Source organism: Copadichromis virginalis, linkage group LG15 (assembly GCF_057382275.1).
Source record: "Copadichromis virginalis isolate Kocher_CV1m ecotype Utaka linkage group LG15, C_Virginalis_male_GT1.1, whole genome shotgun sequence".
In the NCBI taxonomy this organism is placed as follows: domain Eukaryota; kingdom Metazoa; phylum Chordata; class Actinopteri; order Cichliformes; family Cichlidae; genus Copadichromis; species Copadichromis virginalis.
The window spans coordinates 18,168,833-18,182,876 of NC_140632.1; the positions used below are offsets into that span (position 1 = coordinate 18,168,833).

The following is a 14,044-nucleotide window of genomic DNA, read 5'->3' on the forward strand; positions in this document are numbered from 1 at the left end:
TGGTTTGTAAAAATACTGCAACTTCAGTGGTGTGGAACTGGTTTAGCTTTGGTCCGTCAGATACACAACAAAGCACTATTTCTGGTAGAGCATGCTAGCGGGCCGTCATTATTACCGTGTTTTTTGGAAAATACGGCACACTTAAAATCAATCCTTTGATTTTTCTGAAAATCAACAGTGCCCCTTATAATCCCGTGTGCCTTATGTATGAATTCTGGTTGTGTTTACTGACCTCGAAACGATTTTATGTCGTACACGGCGCTCGAAAATCTGTCAAATGTTTCAGTACGACTTTGCTAAGCTACGAACCCGCACCGCTTGATGGATTGTTGGAGCATTACGGCTATCGTAGGCAGGCGCCTCGCGGAGTGATACGTACTGTGCTTCAACATAATATTACCGTGTTGTGTGTGTATAACCTCTTTTTAAGTTTTGTGGATATTATACATGGTTATGCTGAGGATATGTCGGCCAGTTTCCACTGGAAATGCCTTTTGGTTAAACTATCAGCAAGGAATTTGCATTTGCACTGTTAAATTTTTATATAACTTTAATGCACATAAAAACAGCTGCTTGTTTAAGTGAAAATACATTGATGTTTTGTTTTTTTTACACTAATAAAGTCGTGGAGTCGTAAAGTATTTTGTCTAGTGTCAATTAAATCGTCAGTTATATCGTTATCGCAAATTTTCAACTGTATATCGTGATAAATATTTTTGGTCCTATCGCCCTGCTCTAATCAACCAACTGTTGATACAAAACAAGATGGATCTGTGCTTTTTTTGTTATTTACACCTGATTCTGACCCTAACATCTGAATGGTGTAGCAGAAATACTGACTCCTCAGATCAGATAATTTTTTTTCAATATTCTGTGCTCCAATTTTGTTGAATTCCTGCAAATTGTAGCCTCGGTTTTCTGTGCTGTGCATTCAAAGATGCTCTTCTGCAGACTTTTGTCGTAACAAGTCGTTATATGAGTTCCTGTTGCCTTCCTATCAGCTTATAGAAGTCTGGCTGTTCTCCTCTGACCTCTGGCACCAACAAGGCATTTTTACTTTGAGAACCGACGCTCAGCCCATTACCATTCAACAGTCACTGCAAAGCCACAGCTGAACATGATTAATCACTACTGAAGGCTTAGTTGTGATGACCTGTAGCTGGCTAAACCTTAACACTGGTCTTGGGTAAACAAACACTGGAAACCACATTGCACATCCACGATTAATATCTAAACACAACTGAAACCAACACTAATGAATGTTACTACTTCCAATGAGTCTTAAGGGGTTTCCACACAGGCATCGATTAGCAGTGAAGTGACTACCAGACACCGTAGAAAGTAAATAACATTCAGCAACTTCATGTAACAACAGGCGAAGTGGGCAGCTGCTGGGTTAAATTTGTCTTTTTTCTTTTTTTTAATTGTATAAAGGCATTGTGCATGAATATTTGCATAAAATAATAGTGGCCCATGTGAAATTAGACAAAGTATCTCAGTATGCACCCAAAAGGTTTTAAAGTTTCCTTCCAGTCCTTCAAAACCAGTACATGTGATGTCATACCCCTGATATCTCCAGTTTAAAAAAGGAAAAAATGCAGGAACCCTTAACATTTTCAAGAATAGGTCTAAAAATACCAAGAAATCATGTCAGGAAATGTTTATCAGTCGTGCTGGTGTCTGATGTTTCTGCTGTTTCAGATGGAAAATTTCTTATCTAGTTCACTTTTCCAGGTCTTCAGGTGTATTTATACACTAATTTCTGCCTGGTGCCGTTTTATTTCCATGCAACACTCTGCAAACAACCACAACAGTTCCTCAGTCCTGTCACGCGAAGCAAGTGAGATAAAGTGGAATTGTTTACCAGACAATAACATGATTCTGTTTCACTGAACAACAGCAAGGAAGTACATCAAGTAGGCATGTCGGGACAGCTTGCACTGCAGCACAGGTCTCTCCCAGCGTGCTTGTCAGCGGTAGATGAATTCACATTCTGTTCTCAGCTGTTTTCCCTTCGGGGGCCATTGCACTGTGGTTTGTAAAATATCTCAGTGAGTGAAAAGGCAACAAAGTGGAGCAAAGGTAAAGAGGAGCTGACTGCCAGGAGAGTCGTGCGACTGGCAGGCGGGTCTCATTTCCTGCATCATGATCTTTTTTTCTGGGTTGTTTCTTTCAAGCACATGGGTCTAAAAATAAAGGGAACATTAATCTCTTGCTGCTAGGTGAGGTGTCAGATGACTGAATATCCATTCATATGTCCCATATTCTCCTGTGGGAGAAGAAATGTATTTGTAAACAGAAAAGCTTAGCAGAAAGACTTGAATGGTCTTTTTTCACCAGTATTAGGGGTTTATTTTGAGGGGAAAAGGCAGTTTTTCTGTATTCTCCTGCAAGAATAAACAAAAGAATAAAAATAAACTTGTAAAAATTTTATTCCATGTGAGTAATGGAGACACCCTAAGGAACTAACTTGCACTGCCTTGTTACTACCTGGAATTGTGCATCACTTTTAAAGCTGATTTTTTACACCTGCACTTCAACTCTGAAATCTCTCGATTACTCAGCAAAGATGCGTGTAAGACCACTAACCAGCACAGTCAGATAGGAGCTGGTCGATAGCTTAGTTTTCTTCAGACTCTGTGTAATGTCTAATTACACCCATATGAGTGTAGTGCAAGTAATCACATGAATTCAGTGGGTGTGCTGAACCCTCCACCACACCCAACAGACTACTTACAATAGTGAGAATGATGGCTATCTGTTGTATATGAGAAACAAATTACTACAGGATTCAACAACTTGTGGAGTTCATTTGTGAAAACTTCATTTTCACATATAAACGCAGCTAATTTTTTAAAATTTTTATTTTAGTGCTTCATACAGGAAAACTAAAAAGCAATTAGTGTGGAGTTGTTTGTAAGTTCCTATAATGGATCCATTTCACTTATTTGAAGCTATGGTCTTATATGGAAATAGATCAGCTTTGCATCATTAACAATCCATTCATTTGTCATTCCTTGTGTCCACTGTCTCCCGTAAGTCCAGCCTCCTTTTAGGCCAACTGTCATCTGATTGGCTGCCTTAGTATGGTTATGTATGAGATAACCATACTAAGGTATCCAAACGAAAAAGGAGATCCTGGGTGTGTAATACGTAAAATAAGAAAATCATGAAAGGTTTCTTTTAATGTCAATATAAATTTTGATTATGAGATTCGTAAGCAACAAGGGTGGCCACAGTGCTTTACAAAACCATAGATCAGTAAAATAAATACAATAAAAAAAAAACGGGAAAAACAAACAAATACGATAAATTGGACTTAAAACAAAAAGACACCAAAACAAGAAAACCTAATCAAACTTAAACTAAATTCAATAACTCATTATTTTTATCTGTTTCATCAACTCAAGCCAAGTTTTCAGTTTATAACACGCCATTGTGATCCCCTGTTTATTTGATCTGTAGCACAGAACACCCCTCTGGAGCTTTTTGTCTCTGTCAGCGTCAGTTATGTTTATATAGCGCATTTCATTGCATGTAAACTCAATGTGCTTAGCATAAAAGATAAAAATCTAAAACACACTGTGTAGCTCAATGGTGCCCTTAGGCAATAGACAGATCAAAATAAAAGTTTACAGAGAAACGCAGTACAAAAGTTCCTTTTTTTTATACTGCGTTTAGGTGTGGCAGCTCAGAACGGCTACAGTATAAACACTTGTGGTCTGAGAACACGGTTAACTGCAGTAATTCGTTGAGCAATACCTTTTGTATGACACCAAATAAACAAGTCTGAAGCTTTTAATCCTGTTTGTCTCTGCATCCTGACAGCTAAACAGCTAAACATCATTTGAAACACCAGAGGTAAACATCACACTGGCCCAGCATGCAAGAGCACCACAAGCATCCTCTGCTGTTCCTGGAAAGTTGGCAGACTGTTTGGACTTTATGCTCTCGAAGGTTCCTTTTCAAGGGAGGGGGATATTTCCAGAGCAGCATGGAGATGGTATTTCTAAGCATCTGCCTGTCCTCTGTGTAGGATGGGCTTCAGGGTAAAACTCCAGCTGCACTTTGCTCCACTAATACGAGTCTGTTTACCTTGTTTTCCATTAGACATACAGGGGAAAAAACCTCAACTACTATGCACACTGATGGCTTCGGTTCACTAACATCACTCAAAGCAGTTTTCCTCACAGTCGCTATGGTTACAACTTCTTATATGTAGCTGTTATGTAATAGATGGTAACGAAGCGTTATTCACTGTGCCAGCGCTGTTACTATCTCTCTTGGTAGAGTCAAACTTGCCGTTGGTCCGTGAGTGACCGAGGCATAAACCGCTACAGTAATCGCATTTCTTCAATCATGACAAGTCAACGGCATTTTCATAAATATGGAATATTATCAGGTCAAAGTAAGGTCACATACCAACACATGCAAACACTGTATCCTCCTCTTTCCCGGCTAGATGACGTAGGACGCATGAAATGTAATGGAACAATTGTGGTGAACTGAAATCACTCTTGCATTGCAACTTACTAAAGTTTCCAATGTGCCAGTACAAGCTTATACAGCATCTTTGGGATTAGATAGATACCAATATTCACATTTATTCACCTTTAATTTGATTTATAGATCAATATCTTTAATGATTATTAACGATATCCTTCATTTTTGGGCAGATTTCTGGGCAGCAATTTTTTTTCTAATGATGTACACATTTTATGAAGTGGCTACAGAGGTTCAGTAGTTATCAGCAGTAAATATTTAAAGCTCTGAAACACAGTGGGAGGTTCAGATAATGATTCGGAAAGATTATTCAAGAAGAATGGGTCAGACTTTGCACACAGCTGTCCTGGGATCTGATGTAGTTCACCCTTCACCTTCTGACAACTGATGTGAACTGAAGCGTGATGCTGACTGCGTTAAGAAGTTCATTTTCAAATCTTCACTTCTAAGTTCAAATAAAGAGTCAAGTTTTGCAATCCAGCTTTAATATAAATTTAAAAAGTGTTGTAGTCCTTGTAAATCAGCACTTGAAATGTACATTTTTTCCTTCTAGAAAGCCACCAGTACTTGTTTGATGTATGTAGATTTAATGTTTTAGTTTTACATGTTGTATCTGTAGCTGCCTTGATAAATCATTAATTATTTAATCTATATATCTATACACAGAGCTCACTTTATTGAGTTTTGGCTTTGAGCACAGCAGCCCTATCCATCTGATGTTCACACCTTAAGTTTGTAAGGGGCAAATCTATCAGAAGAAAGTTAGCTTAGAGGGAGGGCTTGTTGTAGGGAATCATGCAAATCTGTTCCTGTAAGAGTCCAAAATAAAATTATGTAGCTGGGAGTGAGCAAAACAGGTCACCTTAATCTACAGCTGTAGGGATGTATAGCATAGCTGAAACACAATCTCTCAGTATTGTTTATAGCTTATGATTTTAGGCTGCTGGTAGCAATTGTTTATTTTTCTCCACAACCTGCTCTCATTAAAATAGATTTCTCTGTGTCCAATCATGTGCTCTCTAGTAGAGACAAGAGACTCTGCTTTGCTGAAATGATCCAGATCCATGTGAAAATGCTCCAGAGCTTTTTAGATCATAATATTTTAGATGGAGCTGATCCCCCAGCTCCTCTTCAGAAAGAGCATGTGGAGCTGATGGAGGATCTCTGGAGAGTGCTGGGAAGGATCCATAAAGAGAAGCCAACAGACACCAGAACAGTCTCCAGTAAATTCGAAGCCCTCCACTCCGAGCTGCTCACCTGAGGCCCGATGAACCTACAGCACCAGGCCGAGTGCTGCTGAGAGTCAAACACTGTGAGAGAGTATGTTCAGAGTATTGAATTATTTTCCCTCCTCTGCTTTGAGCAGTAGGCGAGGGAATCAATTTACTTTTGGTTCACACTGGCAGGTCCAACTGTAGGAGGTGTAGCAGGATTATCAGGGCATCAGTATGAATGTTTTACTCTTCATTTCTTTTTTACATTTTTTTCTGCATGTCTTATCTCTCACTGATGTAGACAGATTTCAGTTTACTGGTGATACCAGGTGATTGTAAAACACCAGATGCGGTGAAAAGATGCCACTGTATGCGAAAAGGGTGACGAGGAGTCTCAAGTAACTCCTCTGCAGGCTTCACGAAGCCTTCTGTCAACACTATGTTGGCAGGTCTGCTGCTGTATTGGCATGCATTTCACTCTGCTGTTGCATTGGTAAGCAATCATGGCATCTGAACACGCTTCACAAACATTCATAGCCTGTGCTATTGAAATGCAGTCGCTGTGTTTATCAGCCTTTTGAAATTTGGAATCATTGTCCTTAATGTGGTTTAAAAAGCCTACTATGAACCTGCGAGCTGAAACACTTCCAATGAATTGGAATCTGGAACTTCTTTTGTTTTTAATATTTTTAATATTTATAAGGATTATAAGTCCCTGCGCTGTTGTTGCAATGGGTCTGTGACTCTGAGCTATGGATTCTGTATAGTAGGCAGAGGCAACACTTTCCAGTACTGACTTTCCAACTTTCCTGTGAGAGCAGATTACCATTGTTCTCTGTTTCCTTGTGTAATGTCATCCACAATATCCACAATTACAAAATGTACCACACTAGCCAAAATGCTTTTAACATTGCAATTTAAAAGCTACTTGAAAGTATTTGTGCTGTCATTGCTTTTTAGTACCGGTAATTGCATCATTAACTGTACTGGGAAACCAAGCCTTCCTTGGAACCAGCAAGAATTAAAAGAGGAAGTAAGCTAGCTGTTCATGAAAGGGAAGAGTTGCTCATTTCTATCATCCTTCCGCCAATCTTCTTCCGCTTCAGTTTCGCCGAAGGGGCGGGAACTGTGCTAGCTGTTAGGATGAGAGGCGGGATACACCCTAGACAGGTTGCCAGTGTGCCACAAGGCTGATAAAGACAACCATCACTCTTACTTTCACACCTATGGGCAATTTAGAATTGCTAATTAAGCCGACCCCAATGTATGTCTTGGGCTGGGAGACAGTCAGAGTATCCAGAGAGAACCCATGCAAACACAGGGAGAGTATGCAAACTTCAAAGGCTTTAGCTGGTGTTGTGCACTTCCCAGGTTTTATGACCTGTCACATGCAGCATGACCTGCAGGGCTGGAGATCTCAAGAAGTACCTCTGTGAAGCATCAAAGCTGCAGAGCAAGAATTACCAGATGGTACTGAGGGAGATTGCTTTAACAGTTTTTTAATTTTTTTTTAAAGAAGCGAGTTCCCCAAGAAAACCTCTGCGATCCCTTTGTTTTATCTTTTACCTTCTTCTACTCTTCTTCAATCCAGTGAAGTGTTTTGTTTTTGGGTTGGGGTCTGAGAAATGACATTTACTGTGTTGAAGAAGACGGCAGAGAGTGAGGTAGACCTCAAGTTCCAATATAAATGGTTATGGCGCTGCGTTGACATGACAGTGAGCAAGCAGTAATCAATGCCCCAACCATTTACAGGATAGTCAGTGATTGTGTTGTGTGCCTGTGGTGACTGTTACCACCCACTGTGTTCACCCCACATCAAAATTTAGCCCAAGAATACTCCTGAACACATCCCTGCTGCGATGTTGCACGTTATCAGTATTGAATCGGTTACCAACTGAACACAAAAAATAATGTTTGCATGAGTAGACAGATTTAACCGCTCAAGCAGGACACAAACAAACAGTTGCTTTCATTTTTGGAATTTAAAATCAGAGGGTAGTTTGTAACCGCCATTATAAGCAGCTTCTAAGTAAAACCTAGAGTGCGTTCTCTATTATTAGACTAGACTGAAATAAGCACTGACAACATCATATGCTGCTAGTCAAGTGTTATAAATACAAAACATTTACGAGAATTGATTGCTCTTCCTCACTCTGTGGGCACAACAAGACTCACTTTGGCCTGTTTTTTTTTTTTTCCATCATATGCGAACGCCATATGCTGTTATTCATCACTTTTTAGCCCTTCTGTGTAGCAAACAGCAAACATGTTTTTTGTTCAGACCCATTTCTGTGAAACAGGTGAAATTTCCAAGCAGCGCAAAGCAAAATTATCCCACCCAAGTCACTGCTGATTCATATTTCTGTGAGTTATATTATACTAATGCATTTTTATGGCCTGTTTGCATTAAGATCTCATTCAGATGTAATATTGATGGGAGCCTGCTGCAGGTGGAAAAACAAGACAAGCTTATGTTTTATTCAGCAGACAACCTGTGCCGTCTGGATGTTGACACTCAGCAGCACCTTGTATGCATAGTCGAGAGAAGAAGAATCTAAACAGCCGTTTATCATGTATATGCCCAGGATTGTTTGGGATTGTGTAAAAATCAGCCGTGGTGAGCAACCTATTTGTCTTGCTAACAATGAGTAAATCCAATAGACCAATATTTAATTATGTCTGAATGTTCTAAATGCTATGTGTGATAGTCGCATGAGTGCATCAGGGATGCAGAACTGACAACTGGCTGTTAATCTTAGCTAGGATTAAAGTGTACCTTCCCCGTCTGCCTCGCAAGTTAGAGAGCGAAACATGAGTTTCATTTAATCAGCGAGCAGCATCCCGATGTGAAGACGCTGCTCATCCAGAGAAGAAATCCCTCTTGAAATTCCACATCGTTGCACAGAAGCCATAGAGCTTAAAATGCTGTCCTACGGCTACGGTACTCTGATGGGATGAAAATATGAGGCTTTTTTTTCCCTGGTGTGAACGAAGGGTTTAATGATGAGAACCTTTGAGGCCAACAAGTACCTGCTTCCTGGTTGAATTTGCATGTTCTGATGATGAGTGCGAGGAGCTGCATGGCCCTGATGAAACCCCTTCAGTGCTGCAATCGGCCAATCTCTGATAGGCTTCTCTCCCAAGTGTCATGTTGGCTGCTTGATGTTTAACTGCACATTCAAATTATGAGCCTTCACTTGCTTGCTTTGAGTAATTTGCTTTGATAGATTGGGTTGTGTCAGTGGCTTTGATTGCACGCAATGCATTTTGTAAAGCTGCTTCAGCTTAACAAGCTCCATTTTCTTGTGCCATTCAGAAAACATGATGGATTTGTGCTGCCCTTCTTGGCCCAGGACGCTATCACTGTATCTCAGGAGTTTTACTTCCTGGTGAAAATAACGCTTAAAGAGAAATCATGTTGCATTTAAAAATGTTAATGCAAGAAGCTGCGATAAGAGCTTAGTTAGCTGCCAGTTATAGGTGTTACATCTTAAAAGTTGCCACTTCACTGCACATTAGCAACACTAGCTTTCATTCGGAGCCTTGTTTCTGATCATCTGCTGTGAATCACAGTTAGTTTGTAGATTGTACTCAGATTTCTGCACATCAACACATATCAACAGATTCTGGTGGAAAGACTTTTGGTATTTGAAACTTTCTGGTTTCTACTTGTAGACCACTCATAGTGTGAGCTGTATTAACCAATCCTTTTTTAATTGCATGTCTAAAATAAGGACTGGATTTGGTGAAAATCAATCAGGCGATGATTTGTAAACAATCACTGTCAGACAGAACAGGAAGTCTCAGTACGGGTGTCGGCTGGCTATACCAGCACCAAAATTGGCTGTTGCCTTTGTAATCGTTTAATTGTTCTCAGCTTTTTAACATAGTGGAGACAAAATCTTTCAAAGCATATGTATGATTTATTCTTTTTTAATTTATAGTAATGTCACCACGCTGAAAATATTTGCTTTTAATACTTAAAGAAAAGGTCAAGGCCGACTCATCATTTCTGTGATATCATTTCAGATTGTAGTCTATTCCTAAACTGTAGACTTAAAAGGAGAGCAGTCGTCTCTACAGTTGCATGGTACCTTGACTAACTGGTATCTTTCAAAAACCAGTGGAAGCATTAATAATAGCACTAATCTTTGATGTGTCATCCACTTGTCATGCTTCCTCTTCCACAACTGAGCCACCCATAATCTGACAGCATCTTGAGCTGAATGACTGAATGTGTTTGTGATTTCCTCTAGTAGTGGTCCATTAGCTTGAGCACCAGTTTGAAAATCGAATTCAAGGTCGTGATGGTGGAGGGGGGGACTATCCCAGCTTTTGAACAGACCCATTAGAGGTAAAAGATTTGACCATCAGAGTCGCACAATATCTGCTCTTCAGCTCCGTGTAATGTTTTCGTTGACACAAAAGAGTTGGAGAGTTGGAGTTGATGAAAAACCAGGGTGCAGCTTTATCTCCGTAGCTCTGAGCTCTTTTGTCATAACTGGAGCATAGCCATCGGGCTGATTTGCTTTTGTTGTTATCCGTTGCTCAGGGCGACCTTGGAAACAACGTGTAGTACCACCCTACCTCGTGTGTGGGTCTGCAAAACACCATCATGTTTATTCCAAATCCTGATGAGCATGTTTAATGTTGCATGCCCACCATAACTGACAGCGTCATACAAAGATTTGTTCGCTGCAGGGGCCGACCAGTGAGTGAGAGCTTTGGTGAAAGTCCAGTGCTTACAGTTGCATAACAGCACAGCCTGTTGCACAGGACATTAACCTTAGGAACTCTTTACTAGATGACCTGCTTGCTTGAGTGGAAATATTTGCTTGACCTGTTGACCCAGATAGTATTGCTGAGTCCTACTGCAGATGGTGCATTATTGATTATTGAGTGTACTGGACAAAAAAGGAGTAAAGCTACCTTCATCTCATGATATCTGTTTTTCAGCTTGCAGATAACTTAAAAAAGGTTGGGGTTAAGGCATTTCTAAAAAGGTAAAGGAATGGATGGATGGGACCACATATTTGTAGCCAGATTCCAAAATGTGGTCAAAAACAGAAGAGGGAGGCTGTTACAGCAGTGAATTAACATCCTTGGTTGGGTAATGGATGTAAAAGATATTTCTGCCTGTACTATGCAACTGCATTATTAGAGCTTATGATATTCTAAGAATGGTGTGTATTTACTTGTACTTGCAGAACCCAAAGAAAGCTAGTTGTGCTCCACTCCTGAACCACACTATAACACGTACACCTCTCTTTTATCATCAGACATAGCTGTGGTGGAGATGACAGATGCCTTCCGCCAGCCTTCGCTCTTCTACCACCTGGGAGTGAGAGAAAGCTTCAGCATGGCCAACAACATCATCTTGTACTGCGACACTAACTCTGATGCTCTCCAGTCTCTGCAGGTAAGCCGCCATCATGAACAGAAGCCAATATATGCTGATATATTTGTGCCTCAGAGCAGCTCAGGCTTCTTTGTTAAAAATACTCTCAGCACAGGCAGCATCACAGCTGAAAATCTAAAAATTTTATACCCTAAAAGTCAATTTCGACAATCCTTCCAAAAACCCAGTTAGCGGCTTTCTTGTTCGGTTGTTTTGAGAAATGAGATTGTGCCCTCAAACACCGTGTTGGTCTGAGTGTAGGATTTTATTCAAGGGTAGAAAATTTTGGGTAACTTTTCCAATTTTATAATAAAAACCTTGCATTTTTTATTTATTTTTAAATAGATTACTTATTTAACATTGACATTGTTAATGCAGAAAGACAGTGAGAAAGACAGGGGCAACACAAGGTGCCCAACTATCCTGCAGAATGAAGCACAGGTCCAACCAAGACATGGCGCTCATGCCAGTGACCGTTAATAGGGTATAAACACTAATGTTGTTCCTACAGTTAGCTCTGCTGCTAATTACCTCCAACAAGGAGGTTATGTTTTCGGTAGCATTTGTGTGAGTGCATGCTTGTGAGCGTGCTCAAGAAGTTTGGAATTAATTCTATTAGAACTTTGTAGGGGTGTAGAGAGGGGTCACGTTAACAATCCATTAAAATTTGGCTTACATCCACCAAGGTCTTCGAGGTCAACCTAATGATTTATTGCTCTAAAATTAAAAAGACCTTATAACTTTGGAAACTATGATACTTACAAGTGTGGTGGGTATTGCGGACACAATGCACACTTTTACACACATCACAAATTGCTGAAGATGTAGATGTGTATTACTCTGGTCATCGTGCAAAAAAGTTCATACTGCTTAAAGTCCATTTACAAAGAAAAAAAAATGACTGCATACAATATACTGTACAATTTCCATACAAAATGCCCAAAGGACGAGCTGGCCTGGAGGAGGTTGAACTGCTTCTTGTTATAAACTTGAAGTAATGGAACCAAGTGTTGATTAAAATTGCTCAAAAAATGTTGTTTGTTTGTTTTTGTGGTCTTGTTTATGATTTTTAGAAAGCCACATTGCTGCTGAGGTTTAGAGATTTATTTTTTAATATTTTTATGAGCGCCACAAAGCAACAGCAAATTCCTCAGCAACAATTTAGATAATTAAATACACTGGAAGTTTTACACTGGAAAGTGCTTGCAGGTAACAATAAAGTGCATACTACTCAATCCCTACTAGCAATATGTATTGACCAAAGCTGTGTTTATTTACCATAAATGTCAGACTACTTCAGCATGTAACAATGGTGTGAGTCTTGTAGTTTCTGTACTGCAGACAAAGGCATGGTTCAAACCGTCTGAGGCCCACGCAGAACACATTTTAAAATCGCCTGCTGTAGGCAACTTGCAGCAGAAGAACACTGACGCTTTTCTTTTAGTTAGTCTAGTGGGAGGAGTATTGTGGTGACAAGGGTCATGAGCCAGAAAACAAACTGTAGAGTCGACCCATAATGCACAGCCTGCACAGTCAGGGGAGGCGTGTCTTAAAATAAACACAACATAAAAAGCTGACATTCACAGCTGTATTATGTCTGCTTTTTATGGCAAGAAAATTGTTTCAAATGACGTTCTTTCCTGCTCCTGGTGGTATCTGGGAGGGGTTTTTTGTTCTGTGGTCTGCCATGGTGCCCACCCGTCTAGCTGGCTGTGGGTTAACTTGTTCTCACCATGCTTTGAAAGAATTCACTTAGGCAGTTTCCTCAGATCTCTATCAGGCCACCAAATTGTTTTAAAGGCAGCTTTTTTTATACTCAGTTTTTTTCTTTAAACAATGGCGATCATGAAAAAAAAATCCTAAAAAAAATCTACAGGGAGTGCAGAATTATTAGGCAAGTTGTATCTTTGAGGAATAATTTTATTATTGAACAACAACCATGTTCTCAATGAACCCAAAAAACTCATTAATATCAAAGCTGAATGTTTTTGGAAGTAGTTTTTAGTTTGTTTTTAGTTTGAGCTATTTTAGGGGGATATCTGTGTGTGCAGGTGACTATTACTGTGCATAATTATTAGGCAACTTAACAAAAAACAAATATATACCCATTTCAATTATTTATTTTTACCAGTGAAACCAATATAACATCTCCACATTCACAAATATACATTTCTGACATTCATAAACAAAACAAAAACAAATCAGCGACCAGTATAGCCACCTTTCTTTGCAAGGACACTCAAAAGCCTGCCATCCATGGATTCTGTCAGTGTTTTGATCTGTTCACCATCAACATTGCGTGCAGCAGCAACCACAGCCTCCCAGGCACTGTTCAGAGAGGTGTACTGTTTTCCCTCCTTGTAAATCTCACATTTGATGATGGACCACAGGTTCTCAATGGGGTTCAGATCAGGTGAACAAGGAGGCCATGTCATTAGTTTTTCTTCTTTTATACCCTTTCTTGCCAGCCACGCTGTGGAGTACTTGGACGCGTGTGATGGAGCATTGTCCTGCATGAAAATCATGTTTTTCTTGAAGGATGCAGACTTCTTCCTGTACCACTGCTTGAAGAAGGTGTCTTCCAGAAACTGGCAGTAGGACTGGGAGTTGAGCTTGACTCCATCCTCAACCCGAAAAGGCCCCACATGCTCATCTTTGATGATACCAGCCCAAACCAGTACTCCACCTCCACCTCTCTGGCGTCTGAGTCGGACTGGAGCTCTCTGCCCTTTACCAATCCAGCCACGGGCCCATCCATCTGGCCCATCAAGACTCACTCTCATTTCATCAGTCCATAAAACCTTAGAAAAACCAGTCTTGAGATATTTCTTGGCCCAGTCTTGACGTTTCAGCTTGTGTGTCTTGTTCAGTGGTGGTCGTCTTTCAGCCTTTCTTACCTTGGCCATGTCTCTGAGTATTGCACACCTTG

The 14,044-nt window shown here is 40.1% G+C and overlaps 1 protein-coding gene across 1 annotated transcript in view; it reads left to right on the top strand.

Moving 5' to 3' along the window:
• map3k5 (mitogen-activated protein kinase kinase kinase 5) overlaps positions 1–14,044 on the top strand; it is an 85,784-nt gene that overhangs the window by 9,609 nt on the left and 62,131 nt on the right. Inside the window, exon 2 of the mRNA XM_085432287.1 lies at positions 10,997–11,136. Coding sequence (XP_085288413.1) covers positions 10,997–11,136 — 140 coding nt within the window. The remainder of the gene's footprint in view (positions 1–10,996; positions 11,137–14,044) is intronic.